The following is a 19,869-nucleotide window of genomic DNA, read 5'->3' as shown; positions in this document are numbered from 1 at the left end:
ACGTATCTAAAAAAGAACTTTTTATTGTCCTTGATACTTGTAGCCAGCTGGAGTTCCATCGCATTGAGAGAGTCCAAGGGAGGACCACTTGCATGGTCGAGGGGCAGTGGGGCAGACCCTACAAAAAGAGCCTAAAGGACCTGAAGCTAGTCACCCTCCACACGAGAAGGCTGAGAGGGGATCTGGTGGCCATTTACAAACTCACCAAGGGGGACAAGCGAGAAGTGGGGGAGGCTCTGTTTCCCCGGGTACCACCTGGGGTTAGTAGGAATAATGGCCACAAATTGTTAGAGAGAAGGTTCAGGCTGGACTACAGGAGACATTACTTTACAGTTAGGGGTGCCAGGCTCTGGAATGAGCTCCCAAGTGAGGTGGTGCTCTCTCCTACTTTGGGGGTCTTCAAGAGGAGGCTGGACAGATATTTGGCTGGGGTGATATGATCCCAGCACCTGTTCTTTCCCAGGGCAGGGGGTCGGACCTGATGATCTGTTTAGGTCCCTTCCAACCCTAAGCACTATGATACTATGATACATACAGCGTGTAGCAACACACAAGGCCAGTTTGGCATAAAAGGGCATGGTACTTTCCTATTCATAATGATGTCTGCGCTCTTTGAGCTAAATTATCAACAACAAGGTTTGCCTGTGGCTCATCTATAGCAGAAGCTAAAACAATAGCACTTTAATACAACCAGCTCAAGATGAACAAGGTTATTTATTTTTCCAAGCCTCCTCCTCTTCTCTCTGTTTCCCGACAACACCACCACCACAGTAGAGGCATTCGGGGTCCATTTCTAGCAGTGGAGAGGCATCATGGTGAGAAGAATGGAAACATGGCTTATTGAGGGGCTGGACTCGATGATCTCATGAGGTCCCTTCCAGCCCTAAACTTCTGTGAATCTGTGATGATTCTCTGATCTGCTGTAGGACCTTGGGCATATCATTTCATCTCTCTGTGCCTCAGGCCGTGTAAAATGGGTGTGAAGATAATACTTGTCTCATAGGAAAGGTGTGAGGTTTGGCTAGTTATGAAGTATGAAATACTTTGATAAGAAAGAGCTCTGTGAAATTCTGAGTATTGCCCAAGACCCTCAGTCAAAATCAGAGCCCTGTTATGCTAGGCCCTGTATGGACACATGGCAGGATTCTTCTTCCTTCCAAATAAAAGAGCATGTGCAAAATTTCATCCTTTGCCATCTAAGCCCTGTGTTCCAGCTATTCCCATTGCAATCCTTGGAAACAAAAGTCAGGAGAAAACTGTGATCAGACACTGATTACACTGATATTGGATATTGGATCCCAGCTGCAATATTACTGCGTATCTAAGGAAGCAAAAACCAAGCTTGTCACTTCAGCAGTGATGCCAAGAACCAGCTCAGCCCCACTATTTCTGGTTCTGGGCCTGATGATGGATGGCTGTGTTTATTAAATGTATAAGCCTTGCCTCTTGTCTACTGCACAAACACTGCAGCAGCCCCTTTTGCATCAAAGGGACCACAAAGTATGCGTGTGTTAATATCTTTTCTGTTGACAGGGGAAACCAAAAGGTTGACAATAACTTGGTTTTAGTTGAAGAGATGCAGAGCATAAGCGAGTACTACAGCAGACATACCTCCACCACAAAGACCACTGCTTCGTGAGTGTGACAGCTCCTCCAGGGGTACTTGGTGAGCAAGATGTATTTCTTATGAGCAGCAGCCTTTTTCTGAAGATAATTCTCCCTCTCTCTCCCTTCGTCTTCACTCCATCCATGGGAGGAGCGAGTCCACAGTTTCCAGTCTTGGAGCTTTGCCACCCAATAACAAGCCCCCAGAAACTAGAGGAACATGAAGATTCAGCAGGCCATATGGCTGCCTGAAGATTATTTTCTCCTCAACTCCTAAAAGGAAAGAGGAAGTACTGACTTATTTCCCTCATCACCTGCACCCAGGATCCCTTCTTAACTGAGCATTTTAGAACAATAGTTCTGAGTTTATGAAGCGTTCGAATTTAGCCATTCCATGAACCCACTGGGAGTCTCTGTAAGGATCTGCCTTTTGCTAATGAGAGTCTATTGGAATGAGAAGAGCAGGTGAACTCTCCAGAGATCGTACAAAAGAGGATTCTCTTTCTGAGAAGCTGAGGAAACTTGGCAAAAGCAGACTGGAAAAAACAATGACATATCTTTAAATGTCACAGACCCGCAATGCAATTTGACCTGGCGACCGGCTCATACTAACAAATCACTGATCAAACGTTCTACATCTGGGGACTTTAAATACCCTTTGTGGTTCGGAAGGGGTTTAAGTGTTTACCAGATACCTACAAAATAAAGACGGGTAAAGGAAGAGAGCTCAGAGGAACACAGCAGAATGATAAAGAGCTAAAACAATGCTTCATGCAATCCTCATTTGCCTTGACAGGCACTTTTTCCACAAGCACCCCCAGGACAAGTGCTTGTGCATGTGAGAAGTGTGACCTGCCATTACAACATGCCAGGTTCTTGGGACAATCTGGGACCCTTAGCCTTGATCGTGTTCAAGTGAGGAGCAATGGGACAGCAAAGAAAGGGTTTAGAAGAATAAAAATAACCAACCTGTCCAGTTACATGCAATTTTAATAAGTGCCCTCCATAAGTAGCAAGTCTGAAAGGAATCCACTGTCCCTCAGGATGAATGAGCTGCAGAGAAAGCCGTGGGGCCGGGGATTGAATTCCTTTTGGAACAACAGTGCTTCTGACAGGCAGAGCCAAAGGAGGAGAGAGCACCTGGGAAAATGCAAATCTCTACTGGATGTCCCCTGCTGCAGTGCTTACACTTTGCTCCTGACGGCCATGCTGGGTAGCAAAATGTCCCACCTGAGTTAACTGAAGTGAGGCAAAGACCTAAGGGCAGGTTTCTGGAGGTCTCCTTTGGTAGGAAATTCCAAAAATGCCAGTCTGCTGCCACAATCTTGACCCTTTGAAAGTCAAAACACCGTGTTTTCTGGTATACCCCCACCCCCCACCCAAAATAAGACATGGACTTTATTGTAGGAAGGCAGAATGTAGAAAAAAGAAAAGATGCATGTGGTATGTGAGTAAATACAGTAGTCGGCTCATCTGAAATAGATCTATGTGCTCTAGGAAGGGGATAGCAGCATCCAGAGAGTTCACTCATTCCAAAATGTCAGAACACTTCATGACAGCCTGACCCAGCAGCATGGGCAGCGGCTGGCTGGGGAGCAGGCTTCCTGCGTCCTCTCAGGGGCACGGGTAGGCCCTGAGCTGGGCAGCCACCACCGCACCCCCTCTGTGCAGGACCCGAGGCTGCAGGCACACAACCAGCTGTGGGTTGGCTGGGACCAGGGGTTTGTTCTGCCCCCCTCATCTCCAGCTGTCACTGGTGTGGCAGCACTGCACTGCTCTGGGTGCGGTGAGAGAGGAAGCTTCAGCTCTGCACCTTCTGCCCAGCACGTGCAGCTCTGGCTCCAGCCCCCGGACACCTTCCACCTTCTGCCTTCCAAGATGTCTAGGGGTGGAGTCCAAGCTCCATGTGCTGGGCAGGACCCGCGGGGCTGAAGCTTCCTCCCCACCACCCAGAGCAGTGCAGCATGGCTGCAGCAGCAACAACTGCAGGTGAGGGGGACAGAACAGCTCCCCCTCAGCCCTGGCCAGCCCACAGCTGGTTGTTTGCCTGCAGCCCCAGATGCTGCACAGGACAGGGGGGCAGTGGCAGCTGCCGGGCTCGGGGCCCGCTGGCACTTCCGAGCTGGCCCAGGAAGCTCGCTCCCCAGCCAGCCCCCACCTGTGGTGCTGGGCCAGGCTGTCATGCAGCCAGCGGCAGGCTGGGAAGGGCCCTGACCCCATGGGGCAGCCCTGTGGGGCCCTTCCCAGCCAGCTGGGGCTCCATGGCAGCCCCAGTCCAAACTACAGCCTGCTGCAAAGTGTCCGGCCCTGGTGGCCCAGCCCAGCCTGGTCCCTCTGCCCTCAGCAGCACCCACAGGCCAGCTGGGCTCAGCCCTGCAGACCCAGCTGCTGGCGATGCAGGTGGATGGCAGGGGCCATTCCAGCCAGCTCTGGCCATGCTCCCTCCCCTGCTGCTGGCGTGGGGAGGTAGGGAATGGGAATGGCTGACAGGGGCCACAGCCCCTCGGTAGGGAAGGGGGAATAAACCCCCTCCCTCCTCCCTTTGCCTCAGGGGGCCGTGTGTCTGGCTACACCCCTGCCCCTGCTCTCTGGAGCAGACAGCACAGCCCAGCCCAGGGCTGCAAAGCATGCTGGGATGCTGGGGGACTCCGATTTAACTTAAATTGGGAAGGGGTCTGGGCCAGAAGTTGCATAAGCCTGTTTGACCCAAATCAGCTAAGTCTGATGCCACATTCAATGAGGTCTATCTTAAATCAGCTTTGGCCATTTGAAACTGGTTTGTGTGCACAGAATTTGTGTTCCGTTACAGATTTAAACCAGTGTCTGGTCCCTTAAATTGGTTTATATGTAACTTCTGTCCCTAGCCCTGAAGGACTGAACCTGTTTGGTGTTGGGAGTGCGTAGGTCTTTAATGCTTTTCAGCTTTGCAGTTTCTGGCTTTACAGGACTGTTCCTTAGCTTATGGCCCTGATAAACTCTCATCCTCACTTGATACCTTTCCATCTTTGCAGTCATTTCTAAAAAAAAAAAATCTCAAAAGCAATTGAGCACCCTCTGCCTCTGGGAACCGCCCAAGTTACTAGCTAGCTACTAGCTGGTATCTAGTAACCCTCAATAAAGTACAGCTCTTTCTTCAGGCGGCATATATGGCTCCTTATCTTTCTTCTTCCTCATCCATATATGAAGACCAGACTCAAAGGGTTCATGATTGCCCCCCAGATTCTTGTTTTTACTTTTTTGTTTCTGACAAGTCAGAAAAATTGGTTTGAGTCAGGCCCCTTTAAGCTAAGCCCACAGGCGAGTAGAAATAGTGAGTGGTTAACATCTCAGTGTCAGTGGTGAGATTGTTCTTGTAAGAGACTTTCTGAGTAAAGCCTCAGGTAATGTTAGCAAGGACCATTATGTTAATGACTGCAGCACCGTTTGTATCTGCAAAGCTGTTCTACAATCAAATCTCAGCAAATATTTGTTCCTCTTTACTCAATTTGTTAATGTATCAGAGGATCCTTATCTGAACCGGCTTTTTTGCCTTATTTCTCTTCCAAAGTGCAGTTAGGTGCTAATGGTTTTGGAAATTCCATGTTCTACCCCAGAAGTGACAACATTTCAGTGATTATAGCACAGGGCAAAACTGGACCTTATTTGGGGTATATTCAATAGATGAGGACTAAAGGGAGAGAAACGGGAGCAGAAGAATATGTAGGAAGTTCTTCCTACCATTCTTGTAGGGCATCTATGGGGCTTCAGGGCAGGTGTCTGTCTTTGGGCACTCTAAAGCACTAGGGCTTCGGGGTGGTGGTGGGGGGGGGGGGTTTGGCTAACACACTCAGGGTGCTCCATCCTCCTAAGGGGCACCGTCTACTTATTCAAGGGTTCAAAGTAGTGTTCCAAGCCTAATGCAGCAGCTGTAAGAGAGAAACCATACTGTTCCCCTGTATAACAGCAGGAAGGTGTGCTGCAACGAACACTGACCCTGTAATCCCACTTCTCTGCCACACAGAGCAACTCTGGATTAGCACAACTGAAGGCTGAGTTGGCCCCTCTGTGTGAACAAAATAGCCAATAGGCATAACTATGCCATCTCCCAAGTCAGGGACCACAATCCTCTGAACAAAATTGTGATGCAAAACAACGGATGTTCATGTATCAGTCAGCAAGAGGTGAAACGTTAAATGTCTGTGTTGTTGCTAATAAAAATCATCAACAATGAGTTGGCTTTGAGAGGAAGTTGGGTGAATCCCTGTTTTTCTAACAGTCACTCTAGCAATGCCCATGTTAGCAACAAAGCCGTGGACAGAGGTTCTCTCAAAAGGTAGCCACAAGTGAATTTATTTACACCAGAAACAGCAAGTTACCATATATACCAACACTTAATTCATGATAATGCCTTTGGCTTAGGGACTGACCATATCTCCTATCGGCTAAGAAGTACTATGCAGTAGATATTTACACTGAAATCCATGTCTATTGATGAAACGTGTTGCGCGTTCTGCATTTTTATTTCATGATGTGAATGGGGGTGGGGGGGTGTTCAGCATTATGAATGGAGATACAGAACATGTGAAACAGCTTTGCTTTTGCAAATATTTTATTGAAAATATACAACGTGAAACAAACCCAACAATGTAAAAAGGTCCATTTGTTGCAATAAGAGCCAATTTTCAAAGCTTTTGTATTATTTTGATCTGACAGGTATAACAACAGAGAAAAGCGCAGCAGTGATAATGTAACACTGCTGGTAGCCTTCACCATGTGCAAGTCAGCCAGATGTGTACTAAGTAACCAGTAGCAAACAACATTGACTACCTGGAACATGGAGAACTATATTTTTGACTCCAGTAGTTTCTTCCTCAGTTCCTGCTGCAAAAGAAAACTTTCTAGGATTGTTTCTTATCAAGCATATAGATGCTGTGCTGCTACAATTATCCAAAAGTGCTCTTCCTGTTAGTTTCCCCATCAGTTCACTTTAAGCTGAAAAAAAAAAATCAAATGCATAGTGGCAAACATGAGGATACTTTTTAGAGATCCCTGAAGAGTAGGAATTGCCTATTAGAAGTGGTTGGTAGTACAAGACTTGAATGTACTTTGTAGGGCTGTGCAAAATTTCACTAGCCATTTCATTTCGACCAATCTCGAGGTTGAAACAGTAAAATCGGAACAAAACAAAGGCCATCGAAATAAAATGAGGGTAGTTGAAAATTTTCAAAAGTCAAAACATTTCGACCACAGGCTGGGGATGGAAAGTCAGTCCAGCTGGGCTGACTTCCCATCCCCGGTGCAAGATCCAGCAGGGGATGGGGACCATGTTTCAGACTGACCAGTGTTTTATATTTTGCAAAGGATGTGAAAGGCAGCAAGAGGCATAATTTCTCTGCCCTGGGTGGCTGTGATTGGTGGGGTAGTGGTGGTGGCTGGGCTGGCAGTGGCCACCATCCTTGTGCTCCTTCTCAAATCAGCACCCACTGCTGGTGCCCCGCTTACCCATCCCTATTTGTCCTCCTGTAAGGCATTAACTATTATAGATGCATTTTTCCAGACACATATTTACATAGTTTGGTTGTGCAATTCAATCTGAAATACACATTAAACACTCAAAAAGCCTATTACAGAGTTGCAGTATAACATGTCCCTGCATGGCTGGCTAGCTAATAATGAGCCACTCCAATAAGAAAATGAAGATTTTCACTCTTTCCTAACTGAATACACAGGCATCTTTCTCCTTGTGTTGGCCAGATACTTGCAGAGGCATTCAATCAGCCTTTTTCCTAGAGAGACTACTTGTCACCAGCTCAAAGGACAGATGGTTTCATCTCTTCCTCACACCTACTAAATGAGCTCTTGCAATACTGCATTTCCTGCAAACGAAACCTTCCGTAACTTTTCCTCTTAGAAGGGAAAAAATTGCCTTCAAAAGCTGCCAGAACAGATTTTCTCCCCTGTGCTCTCTCTTCTATATCACTTCATGATTAAACCACAGAGGTAGCAAAAGTTTTCATAAATGGCTGGGATACCTGTGGTCTGGCACTCAGAAGTGCCGAGCTTCCCCAGCTACAAACAGAAGGGAGCCTGGGGGAGCCCTAATACCTTTGAAGTGTGCCCTGCTCTAAACTTGAAAAGTAGCATTGAGGGGAAAAGTGCCCTGCCCCTTTAAAAACCAAGTCCAAGAGCACTTTCTTCAGTAAAATGCAAAATAAAAGCCTGACTCCACTGGTTTTTACCCTCTCCCTTCCTAAAGACTGGGAAGCTCAAACCTCAGGCAAGTCCCAGATCTTGAGTCTGCCCTTATCTGCTTATCTCCTTACACCTCACTTACATCCTCAAACTTCCTGCAGCACCCCTCTAACTGCATCACTAATCAAAACAGCGGACGAATCCTAGCCTTCCTGCTAGTACCTGAAGCAAGACCAGTAACATAGGTTATAGGGGCAACTTCATTTCTGTGGAACTTTGACTGACTTACATGGAATGGCATCAAGTATGAGTCTGGCACTCGAATATATGTTTCCATGTCAGAAAGGTTTTGAATAATATTGCCATGCAAATTCTCTCTTGTTGAATGTTTAGCCCCTCTTACCTCCTCTAGATATTTTGTTGCAAATGCTGAATTTCATGGATACATGCATCCATTTATATATCTATGTTTTTATAAAGCTGGACATAGCCATGTTAGTTGGAAATTAACTAGAAGGCAGGATTATGCAGTGTGTGGGTGGGGGGGGTGTCGCAAGCTTTCTTGAGCTGAAGAACCTGATTAAGTGAGCTCAACTCATGAAAGCTTGTGCTATAGATTGAGCAATCTACAGCTACACTTACACCTGCACCTATGTACACACTTTGGTTAGCTGAGGCTGCAAGTCTACCCTGCCTTCTTTATAAAGATGCCCAAGACCTTAGTAAGCTTGTACCTCCCAATGACCACAACAGGATCTCTCATGCTCCCTCACTTCCTGTGTTTGAGGCATGTGCATGCTGCTAATCCAAAGAGCAAGACTACGTATATATTGTGAAAGTGAAATATACACTTTAGGAATTAATACCACCAGCCCCAGTACACACTTATTTGCACAGATGCACAAATTTGTCTAAACCTTCTATAAACAAAATAGTTCTGAAATCGTGGATTATAAGATTGATCAAGATAAGAAAAATAGCATAGGAAAAAATGGGTTTTTTAAAGAATAAAAGTCAGTTCCACTGCAACATGACTTGCAGTGCTGAAAAGCAAGAAGTCCTTAATGAGACATGGAACAGGAACTGTTGATGTGTGCATACTTCCAGCTGTCAGGAACCTACTAACAATTATCATAAGGGTTGTCTGTGGCTGTCACCCGGTATGTAAGCCTGGAGGCCATATCTTCATAAACTGCGTTTGGTTCTTTTTGGAAGTATTTCTTGATCTACAAAACAAAGCAGGCAGCCATTCAGGATTTTTTTAAATATTCATTAGGGACTCGAGTCCTTAGGGAACTTTTGACTTTAACTCCTTGCTTGTGCAGTGCATCCAAGACATTCTGTGACACTAATTCCATACGCTGTCTGACATCAATGGGTGCAGGGGATTTCCTGTTAAGGAGTTGCTTAAAGAACCTCAGGCAAACTTTTGACTGTATTTTTTTGGCACAAAAATGTGTGGGACAGTCCCTGCCCCAAAAATTTTACAGTGTAACAACAGACATTACATTAGAGAAGAAGTCACAAAAAGAGTGATGGGAAATGAGCTTAGGAGGATAAGGATATCATGTTTTTATGACTTCATATTCTTTTAAAGTCCGTATAAAATATTTGGCTTTGCTAGCAGGGATTATTCTTATTTGCCAATTCTAAAGTATATCAAGAATTTGAGTAGAGGCATACTTACATTGACACGTGGCAAGATGCAGCCAACTAGGGAAATCAAGGTCAACCCCAAGGAGACAACAAGGACATAGGGCACCCAGGAAGCCAGCCTACAATCAGCACTCTTCATTTGTGTGTGACACGCACCTGAGGAGTCAATATGATAACTTCATTGTGAGAAACATTTTGCGTAGCTCTTCTGATCCAGGAAACTAAAAGGTCAAAGGTATTTAATCTGAGCAGAGTTACCATTGCCATTCCCTTGGCTCTACTGCAATCATACCTAACTGGTTACTAATGAAGCTATTTGTGTGATTTTCTCTTAAAGGGAAAAAGATGTAGGCATCATTCTTATGATGCTGATTGCCCAGTACAACTATGATCAGGGATCAGTGCTCTGTATGAAGCAATAAGCAATAATTTTACTATAAAATGGAGAACAAGTGTTTAGATGAAGAAACAGAACTCCTGCTGAAAATACCAATTCTTTTCTCAAGAAGGGCAGATTGCTCAGACACATTAGTTCTACAGTTTAAAGATCTACCACACCCTCAGTTTTTTGTCCACTTTGGATTTAAAAGACTTTCCAACATTTAGGTAGTGCTGGAGAGATGTTGTAGACATGATGGTCTTGTCTAAGAGTACTCCAACCCTGCAGTTGCTCCAGTAGAAGACATCACCCACAAAAACCCTTGCCCTTTCCAACATATATTTATTTTTTAGTTAAAGAGGAGAAAGCACAATACCTGTAACCACCACGAGGGTACTCGTTTCTTTCACAATATAGGGACTGGGAGTAAGCACAGCACTAACACATACATATACATCCGTATCATTTTGCTGTAGCCCTTGCAGAGTTATTGTCCTGTTGTGTGGCGGACCCGAGTACTCAATGCGATCGGTGAATGCCGAAGAGATGTCTTCAGTTCCATCATTTGGAATATGAATCACTGTCTTGGGATCTACATATTGTCTCATCAAGTAGACCTCTACATCCTTCTCCTTAGTTTCTGTTGCACACGTTATATTGATGGAGTCTCCTTTCTGGCCACTAATAGGGGCTTCCAACTTTTCAGTAATTTTATTTTGATCTAAAACCGAGAAATTCAAAGACAATTACCTTGATGGAGTTTAGCTAGAAGTAGAGTGACACCCCCCAACCATACAAAAATGACAACTACAAATTTCTAAACATTTACAGCATCCATGAAGCACTGAAGCCAGTAGAGATTCTTTGCAAGGCTTCTGGAATTTAAACAGACTTGCAGGGATGTCTCAGCTCAGCAGCAAGGCCTCTTCAGTGTCCCTCCCCAAAACCTAACATAGGAAGGATGGGCCTGTGACAAAGTCATTTTTGGCTTCAACACCTCTCCCTGGGCTTTCAGTTATATTACAGCCTTAGAGCTTTTCTATACAGAAGTACTTTAGAAAATTAAAACAAATTATGTAAAGCTATGAAGCTAATGTGCTTAGGTTAAGGCATATTAGACTCCTCTCGGATATTCCCATTCACCAGTAAACTAGTCTCAGTTCTGCCTTGGAAAATTAAGCTACTGTGAACTAAGGCAAACGTATATCTGAATGAGATGACCAGTGCATTCACGTAATGCAATTATATTAACAAGGATATGGAAAAGAGACCAAAAAAAGAGATACAGAATTAATTTAGAATATTTAGATAAACTGGCTGTACTCTAGAGTGTATCTGAATACATCAAGTTGGCAGGGGCTGATGAAATACACCCTAGAGTACCTGAGATACAACTAGCTGAAACAATCTCTGAACCATTTGTGATTAGCTTGGAGAACTCATGGAAGACAGTGTAGGTCCCAGAAGAAAGACGACACACATAGTACCTGTTTTTTAAAATGTGGAAACAGTGGAGCGTGGACAGTCAACATAACTTGGATTCCCAGAAACATATTAAAACAAATTGTTAAATAATCAATTGATAAGCACTTGTAGGAAAACAACATGATAAAAAACAGCCAAAATTAAGTAACAAAGTCCAAAATATATCAAACCAAAATAATGTCCTTTGACAGGGTAACTAACCTAATGGATTAGAAAGAAGCTGTAGATATAATATACCTTGACTCTCACAAAGACTTTTGACACTGTGCCACATGACATTCTCATTCATAAATTAGAGAAATACTGTCTGGACTACCATGCAGATGCACAACTCCTTGGACAACAAAAAAAATCTCTAGGGAGTATCATCAGCGTTTGCTCTCAAGGTTCTTCCATGTGCCCAGTCCTAGTCAGTACTTTCATTGATGATGGATATGATAGACTAGAGAGTACCCTTATTAAATCAGTGCATGACACCAGGGCTAGGTACAGACATTCAAAAAGCCCAAAGCAGAATCAATTTAAGTTATGCAGTTTCCTGTAAGTGGCATAGTTTACATTGGTAGCAAACAGAACACACATTTGCCCTTTGGTGTGAGAGGCAGGGGGAAATAGTAAACCAGGGTCAGCCACTTTTAAATCAATCTATGTGTGCCGAACTTCTGTTCTGTTATAGGCATAGACTGATTTCCAATCGCTTATACTAGTAAACGTGTAATGTCTGTACCTGGCCCAAAGTAACAGCAGTTTCAAACACTTTGGAGGACTAGAGCAAAATCTAAAATGATGCTGAAAAACTGGAGAAATAGTCTGAAATCAACAAGATGTAATTTCATAAACAGGCATTTAAATACTACTACTAGATGTGAGAATGGAGAATGAAGAATGGCTGGTGAGGCAACCATTTAGAAAGGGCTTGGAGGTTATAAATCAACAATATGAAGCTGTTTGGAAAAAAAAAATCTCTTGCTAGGACGTATCAACAAGAGTGTTGTATGTTAGCTACAGACAGTAGTTATTCTGGTCTGTGGTATTGAAGACGAGAGAATTGTATCGTTTTGTACATTGCCCATTAAGAAAGCTGTAGACAAGATGGAGAGCTTACAGACAAGCAGCAAAACTTATGAAAGGTTTAGAAAACCTGACTTACATGAGGAAAGACTGAAGGGCTTGATGTCGTTTAGCAAAGACAAGACTAAATGGCAATATGGCAACAGTCTTCTAATGTGTTAATAGCTGTTATGAGAAGGATGCCATGCTTTGTTTCTGACAAATCCGTGTTGGCTGCCTTTTATTATCAGTCTGTAGTTGACTTGCTGGAACTAATTTCTGGTATCAACCAATGATGGTTGGAACCAGGGACAGTATGATAGGGGATGGATCATTCTAGATGTACACTGTTCACGTTCTCCGTCTATAGCATCTATTATTTACTACTGTTGCAACAGGATCCTGGGCTAGATGAATAATTGATCTGACCCATTATGTCACTTTTTAGATTTGATTATCTATGGAAATTGTATTGTACTTCTACTGTTTTTGACAAATACTGTGCTGAAAAGCTTTCAGAATAAACAAGCTGCTGGTATTTTAACCACAATTTCATCTATATCTCCAGAGGGAACCTGTAGTGAAAAGCTTCCAGGTAGGATGCTCTTTTATGAGTGTATGCAGGAACACTCCTTTCAAGAGGTGCTTACATACAAAACACAACACCACCAGAGAGTGTAATAAAGACTAAATGGCGGGGGAGGGGAATGGAGTTATCCCTTTTTAAATTTCCCCCATGATCGTTCCAAGTACCAACAAAAACCCCCGATAATTTAACCATCTGCCAGACTCTCCATTTTGTGCCCATTTTCAAGTTAATTAATTTGTATTTAACTTCAGTTCTTTGTTTCTCATTGAGAATAGAAAAAAAATCAGAGTACCTGTAACTATTACTAAGGTGCCTGTTCCCTTCCAAGTTGGGAAGCTAGCATCATGCATGACACCAAGGCAGTAGTATAAACCTGAATCACTTTGCTGTAGCTGCTGCAGGGTTATTGTCAAGTTTTTTGCTGGTCCTGAGGCCTCAATACGAAGGGTGAAGTTGGAAAAGACTTGTTGATTTCCATCCTTTGAAACATAAGCCACTTTCTCGGCTGCTGCACGACGTCTCATCAAGTAAATCCCTTCTTCTTTATCCTCAGTTTTTAACAAGCAAGTCATCGTGATGGAATCTCCTTCAGGGACACGGATAAAGGCTGGTGACTGTTCAATAATTGCCTTCTTTGCAGCTAAAAAACAGGAAATTCAATTAAATTTATATCCCTGAAGACTTTTTGTCTTCAGTGCCCTTTCAAAGTCGGAATGGCACTTCCCATCCATATAAACCAACAAGCACCATACTCCTAAAAGCTCATAGCCTGCATAAAGTTCTGCAGCTAATACAGATGCTCTGGGAGGCTCCAGAAATTTAGACAGAATTGCAGCTCTGTCTAGGTGCAGCCAGATCTCTTCAGCATAACCCCCACCCTGTGTCCCTCCCCTTCCCGCCTCCCCCACCATTTACCAATTTAGGACTGGGACAGTGCGACTGACTTAAAACCATCTTGGTTATCCCCAGCCTCCATATCTCCATGGCTGCCAGTACTGTGTTATGACCCTACAGCCTGTCTATACAATGATATACTGCAAAGCCAATAGAAATGAACTAAAGTTATGGGGCCAATTTAAGGCAGGTTTACCCCCAGAGACGGATGTTTTCATTCACAGCCAAAGTGGCCTTCCTTCATGAAGTATGAGAGCACCTGTATGGGGATTTAATAGGCTTTAACTTCACAACTTTAGTCAAGTCATATTAACTGTTCTTAGAAAAGCACCAAAGGATCTCCTGTAAATCTCAGATCACTCCCTAATTTGCCCTATTACCTTCCTTTAGTTCACGCCTCATCTCTGTGCCTCAGTTTTTCTACTACAGGCCTATAAATATTTAATAAATAATAACTTGTTTTGCACATTTTCACACTGGCTTTATCTTCTTTGGGGACTGACTGCAGGTCTGTGAACTGTTTTGTTTGACTGGGGACTTTCTTCAATGAATTTCAGCAAAGAATGCAAGATGGTATTCACTTCCACCATCTCAATGCAGTAATGAAGAGACATGTAATTTAGAAATGAAACTGTTAAGCAAAAAAGTAAAAGGCTCTATGGCAGCATAAAAAGTAGGAGGAAAACATAGAAAAGCCCAGTTCTATTATTTAGTAGAGAAGGAAAACAAATAATCAATGAAAGAAAGAAGGCTGAAGTATTAAATCCATTTTTTGATTCAGATTTTAAAAATGAGGTTAATTGTGACTAGGCCTGTGCGAGTCGGCAGCAATCTGCTCTGGCTTCAGATTCATCCACTTTGGATGGCAGCGACCCAATCCAGAGCACCGGACCAGGTTTCCGCCTCCATCCGGCCAAAGCGGCTCCGAAGCTTCAGAACCGCCTCAGAGATCACCATAGGGTATAATGGGGAATCAATGAAATATCTATAACTTTGTTGGTTTTTGTCCAATTTGGATGAAATTTTCAGGGATGGTAGACTCTGCAAAGAGCATAAAGACTGCCACATTTCAAGAAGATCGGTGCAGGGGTTTGGGGGAACTGCTCCTCAAGCTGCGGACAAGCAAAACTCGTGCCCTGGGTGACACTGTGCGTTAAGGCGCAGCAGGGTGACAGCTGCAGGGATGGTGGCCTGTGCTGCGGCCATGATGCCTGCCAGCTGTCGAGGAGATCAGTGCAGGGCTTCTGGGTTCTGGGCCTCTGCACCTCTAGCTGCTGAGGGACACAACTTGTGACATGGGTGCTTGTGGGACTGACAGTCTCCGTCTTGGGGCAGTTGATTGTATGGATTCTTTCTTCTCCTTAGCCTCATTTTGTAGGTGCTAATTGATGGCAATGAACAGGCTACAATAGCTAGGTCCTGTGTATTGAGCTGGTCCCCGAGTGAATCGTGACTGATTGGTAACTGGTAACACGGTAGCTTAGCAGCCAGGCCGGCAGTAGTGTCTCCCACGCCCCAAGACCGAGACAGTCAGTCCCACAAGCACCCGTGGCACGAGTTGTGTCTGTCAGCAGCTAGGGATGCAGGGCCCCAGAACCCCCCTACACTGATCTCCTTGACAGCTGGCAGGCTTCATGGCTGCAGCAGGGGCTACCATCCCTGCAGCTGTCACCCTTCCGGACCTTAAACACACACAGGGTCACCCATGGCACAAGTTTTGCTTGTCTGCAGCTTGAGGTCCAGTTCCCCCCAACGCCCTGCACCAATCTGCTTGAAACTTGGCAGGCTTTGTGGCCTCAGCATAGGCTACTACCCCTACAGTTTTGACCCCCTCATGTTGTAACACGTAGACATGACAGGAGTTTTTCTTTCAAGAATTTGGGGTACAGTTCCCCCAAAACCCCTGCACCGATCTTCTTGAAACTTGGCAGACTTCATGCTCTCTGCAGAGTCTACCATGCATAAACATTTCATCCAAGTTGGACAAAAAACAGAAAAGTTATAGATATTTTATTGTTTCCCCATTATACCCTACGGCCGGATCTCCAAACCAATTCGGGAAGCCTAACGAAGCCAGTGCTTTGACCCAGATATGCTGCTTCAGACCCCGAAGCATCCAAAGGTTCTCCATATCGAAGCTCTGTCCGAAGCCTCGCACAGCCCTAATTGTGACCATATACATAACACAATTATTTTCATTAAGGGAAGAATGCTGCAGGCCAGAAGAGAGAAACAGATTACAGAGTGTTTAGATAATTTGCTGAGGTCAAGTTGGCACTTAAGGAAAAACTTAGTTAAACAGGACACATCTACACATGCTTCTGATTGGATAGTGGTTACTGCGCAGTCCTGGCAGTGCACGGGTCATTTCTGGATGGATGCTCCGAGTCAGTTTTGGATGGGAGGTATCTGTGAAATACTTGTTTTAGGTATTGTGTGAAGTAGTGTTCATTGCTTATGAGTTACATTCTTCTCTCTCTGCCAGTATTAAATAAAATGCTTGCCATATTGCCTTAGGATGTGATTTTTTCTGATAGTGTTTTCTTTCAGATAAGTTGAAAGATCCAGGCAATCTGAATACTTATAGTATCTAACCATCCCATGGTACTTTTCTGAAAGCAGGATGTTAAATCCAAGCCATTGCAATGGGAGTGAATAGACTCTTCCTAACAGAATTTCCTTGGAAGCCTTAATGGGACGTGGCCATTTCTCCACGTCAGAAATGTCTTCATCACAGAACTACTGTGCCAGGCAGCAGTGAACCTAACCATGCCTTGCTGTTGTGCTCCCACTGGAAGCAGGGTAGCTGCATTCCCACAGCACTGCCGGCAAGCTAATCAAAAGCTTAGATTTATACAATCAAGAGTCATCTGGACCAACCACCTATGCAGGAATTCAGGAATGCTACTCCTAAGTCCGCCCTGCCCGATGCTTATTCAGCCTTCTCTTGAAACCATCCAGTGAAGAAGATTCCACAACTTCCCTGGGCAAACTACTATAGGTCCTTGCATACAACACATACCTTTCCACCCAAAACCAGATGATGAAAATTGAGGTGCATATTATATGTGAGAAATAAGGTAAAAGCAGATTCTGTCACATATCATAGAAGACTGGAAAAGAACAATGTTAGGATCAGTCTTTTAAAAGTGGAAAATGGAGGAGACAGGAAATAATAGCCTGAGGAGCCAAGTCATTCTGCTGCTAGGGCTCCCAGGGAAACATGGTGGCAGCAGAGCCATGACAGCATTGCCACCACTCCTCCAACACCATATTTTGGGATGTGGGGAGTCCTCAAACCAGATGACATAGCCCTGTATGTGATCTCTTCAGATATGTGAATAGTATTGTCTGGAGAGGAATACTTAACTTAATCATTACCATTTTGCCCAATCCCAGCCTTATTAAAAAAAAATACAAAAATACATTCTTATCAAATAGTGTAGGTCATACAAACAATAAAATGATAAAACTGAACACACTTTAACATTAGCTACAAACCATACATTATTAAATATCTGTGTATGACACTCCATGAACAAACCAACATTCCTGCTTTTGGGATGGGTTCATGTCTCTGACACTGATTCATTTTTAAGTATCCTTGGTTTATGCTTATTGATTATATATATCCACCTTGCAGTAATTGTATCCAGCCCACATTTTTCCAGTTTGCATACGAGAAGGTCAATGCAAGGAAGTGGTCAGTAAGGCTAACCGCACCTTGTTGTGCATCTACAGATGCATCACAAGCAGGTCCAGGAAGGTGATCGTTCTCTATGCAGCACTGGTCAGGCCGCAGCTGGAGTACTGCATCCAGTTCTGGGCACCGCACTTCAAGAGGCATGTGGCCAGCATTGAAAGGGTCCAGAGGAGCATGGTCAAGGGGCAGTGGGGTAGGCTCTAAGAAGAGAAGCAAGGGGGCCTGAACCTTCAGCCTCCACAAGACAAGGCTGAAGGGGGGGATCTGGTGGCCATTTACAAATTCACTAGGGGGGACCAGCAGGAATTGGTGGAGGCTCTGTTCCCCCAGGCACCACCCGGGGTTACTAGGATTAACAGCCACAAATTGTTAGAGAGATGGTTCAGGCTGGATTACAGGAGACATTACTTTACAGTTAGGGCTGCCAGGCTCTGGAATGAGCTCCCAAGTGAGGTGGTGCTCTCTCCTACCTTGGGGGTCTTCAAGAAGAGGCTGGACAGGTATTTGGCTGGGGTGATATGACCCTGACACCTGTTCCTTCCCAGGGCAGTGGGTCGGACCTGATGATCTGTTTAGGTCCCTTCCAAACCTAAGCACTATGATAAGGTCACACTGCACTTTATCAAAACCTTATTAAATCCAGTACACTGCGTCCAGTGAATTCCTTTCATCCCTTTGATATGATGTCCCACAACATTCTCACAAGCAAGCTAAGGAAGTATGGGTTAGATGAATGGACTGTAAGGTGAATTGAGAACTGGCTGGAACATCAGGCTCAGAGGGTAGTAATAAGTGGTTCAATGTCTAACCAGCAGACAGTATCAAGTGGAGTGCCCCAGGGGTCAGGCCTGGGGCCAGTTTTGTTCAATATCTTCATCAACGACCTGGAAGATGGCATAGATTGCACCCTCAGGAAGTCTGTGGATGATACCAAACTGGGAGGAGGAGTAGATATGCTGGAGGGTAGGCCTAGGATTCAGAGAGACCCAGACAAATTGGAAGATTGGACCAAAAGAAATTTCATGAGGTTCAATAAGGACAAGTGTAAAGTCCTGCACTTAGAGTGGAACAATCCCATGCTGGGAGCTGACTGACTAAGCAGCAGCTCTTCAGAAAATTACCTGGGAGTTATAGGGGACTACAAACCAAATATTTGGCAACAAGGGCACAGTGTTGGCACGAGTGCTAATAGTATAGTGAGCTGCATTAGTAGAAGCATTGCCAGCAGATCAAAGGAAGCGATTATTTCCCTCTGTTCAGCACTGGTGAAGTCACAGCTGGAGTACTGTGTCTAGTTTTGGGACCCCCATTAGAGAAAGAATGTGGCCAAATTGGAAAGAAACCAGTGGAGGGCAATAAAAATGGTTAGAAGGCTGGGGAGTATGTTGTATGTGGAGAGCCTACTGGGCTTATTTAGTCTGGAGAAGAGAAGACTGAGCGGGGATTTAATAGCAGCCTTCATCTATCTGAAGGGTTGTTCCAAAGAAGATGGAGCTAGAAGTGGTGGCAGATGACAGAACAAGAAGCAATGGCCTGAAGCTGCAGCAAGGGTAGTTTAGGTTAGATATTAGGAAAAAACTCTCATGAGGAGAGTAGTAAAACACTGGAAGAGGCTACCCAGAGAGGTGGTGGTTTGACTAGATGACTCCTGAGGTCCTTTCCAACCCTAACTTTCTATGATTCATTCACCGAACTAGATGATTTGTCTAAGGAGGAGATCCAGTTGCTTTGGCTTGATTTGTTCTTAACAAATTTACGCTGGATGCTTGTGATCTCGTCCAAACATTCACAGATCATAGTCTTTATAAGTTACTCCAGTAACTTCCTGGGTGTTGAAGTCAGCCTAAGTGGCCTGTAATTCTCTGTCCTTCTTTTTCTCTGTTTTAAAGATAGGATTTATGCTGGCTTATTTGACCACTGCTATCTAGCACAGTCAGTTTATGGTGTAGATATGTACCTGCTTATTCTAAAGGTGAGTAATATTCCTGTGTGCCGCTAAACAGCTGCCTTACTCCACATCACAGTTTGATGCATTTCGAGATGGATGACACAGTACCTAAACCAGACTCTGACCTACAGAGGCATTTCCAAATCTTGCTTTTCCTAATGTGGAGCTTGGGAAAATTCAGCTGCCCATTCTCTATAGATATTAGGAAGCTGCAGAGAGCTGGGTCAAAGGTGGGGAGGAAAAGAAGAAAAAGCTTTTAGTTTTTTGCACGGTTCAGAAGCCACATTATGACAAGCTCCGTTTATCGCAATCAGTTGCAAATGAGGCATTTCAGGCTTCCTAGTGCTTTTGGAACCAAGATAAACAGCCAAATTCAGTAGTTTTGATTT

General features: G+C 44.3%; 1 protein-coding gene and 1 long non-coding RNA gene across 2 annotated transcripts in view; both read right to left on the bottom strand.

The window, feature by feature from the left end:
• Positions 1–6,185: 6,185 nt before the first annotated feature.
• Positions 6,186–10,041, bottom strand: LOC109287541. Its single transcript, XR_002094890.1, has 3 exons — positions 9,464–10,041; positions 8,903–9,002; positions 6,186–6,576 (listed from the first exon to the last, which is right to left on the bottom strand). It is a non-coding gene; the product is annotated as an uncharacterized LOC109287541 (long non-coding RNA).
• A 115-nt stretch (positions 10,042–10,156) lies between these two features.
• The window catches only part of CD7 (CD7 molecule), a 17,909-nt gene continuing 8,196 nt past the window's right edge, over positions 10,157–19,869 (bottom strand). Inside the window, exons 2-3 of the mRNA XM_019501788.1 lie at positions 13,228–13,575; positions 10,157–10,532 (exon numbers count right to left, since the gene is read on the bottom strand). Coding sequence (XP_019357333.1) covers positions 10,165–10,532; positions 13,228–13,575 — 716 coding nt within the window. The 3' untranslated portion in view covers positions 10,157–10,164. The remainder of the gene's footprint in view (positions 10,533–13,227; positions 13,576–19,869) is intronic.

Source organism: Gavialis gangeticus, unplaced genomic scaffold, assembly GCF_001723915.1.
Source record: "Gavialis gangeticus isolate Ggan-Ray unplaced genomic scaffold, GavGan_comp1, whole genome shotgun sequence".
Taxonomy (NCBI): Eukaryota; Metazoa; Chordata; order Crocodylia; family Gavialidae; genus Gavialis; species Gavialis gangeticus.
The sequence above is the reverse complement of the archived record's forward strand: the minus strand, read 5'-3'. Positions and strand labels throughout refer to the sequence as shown.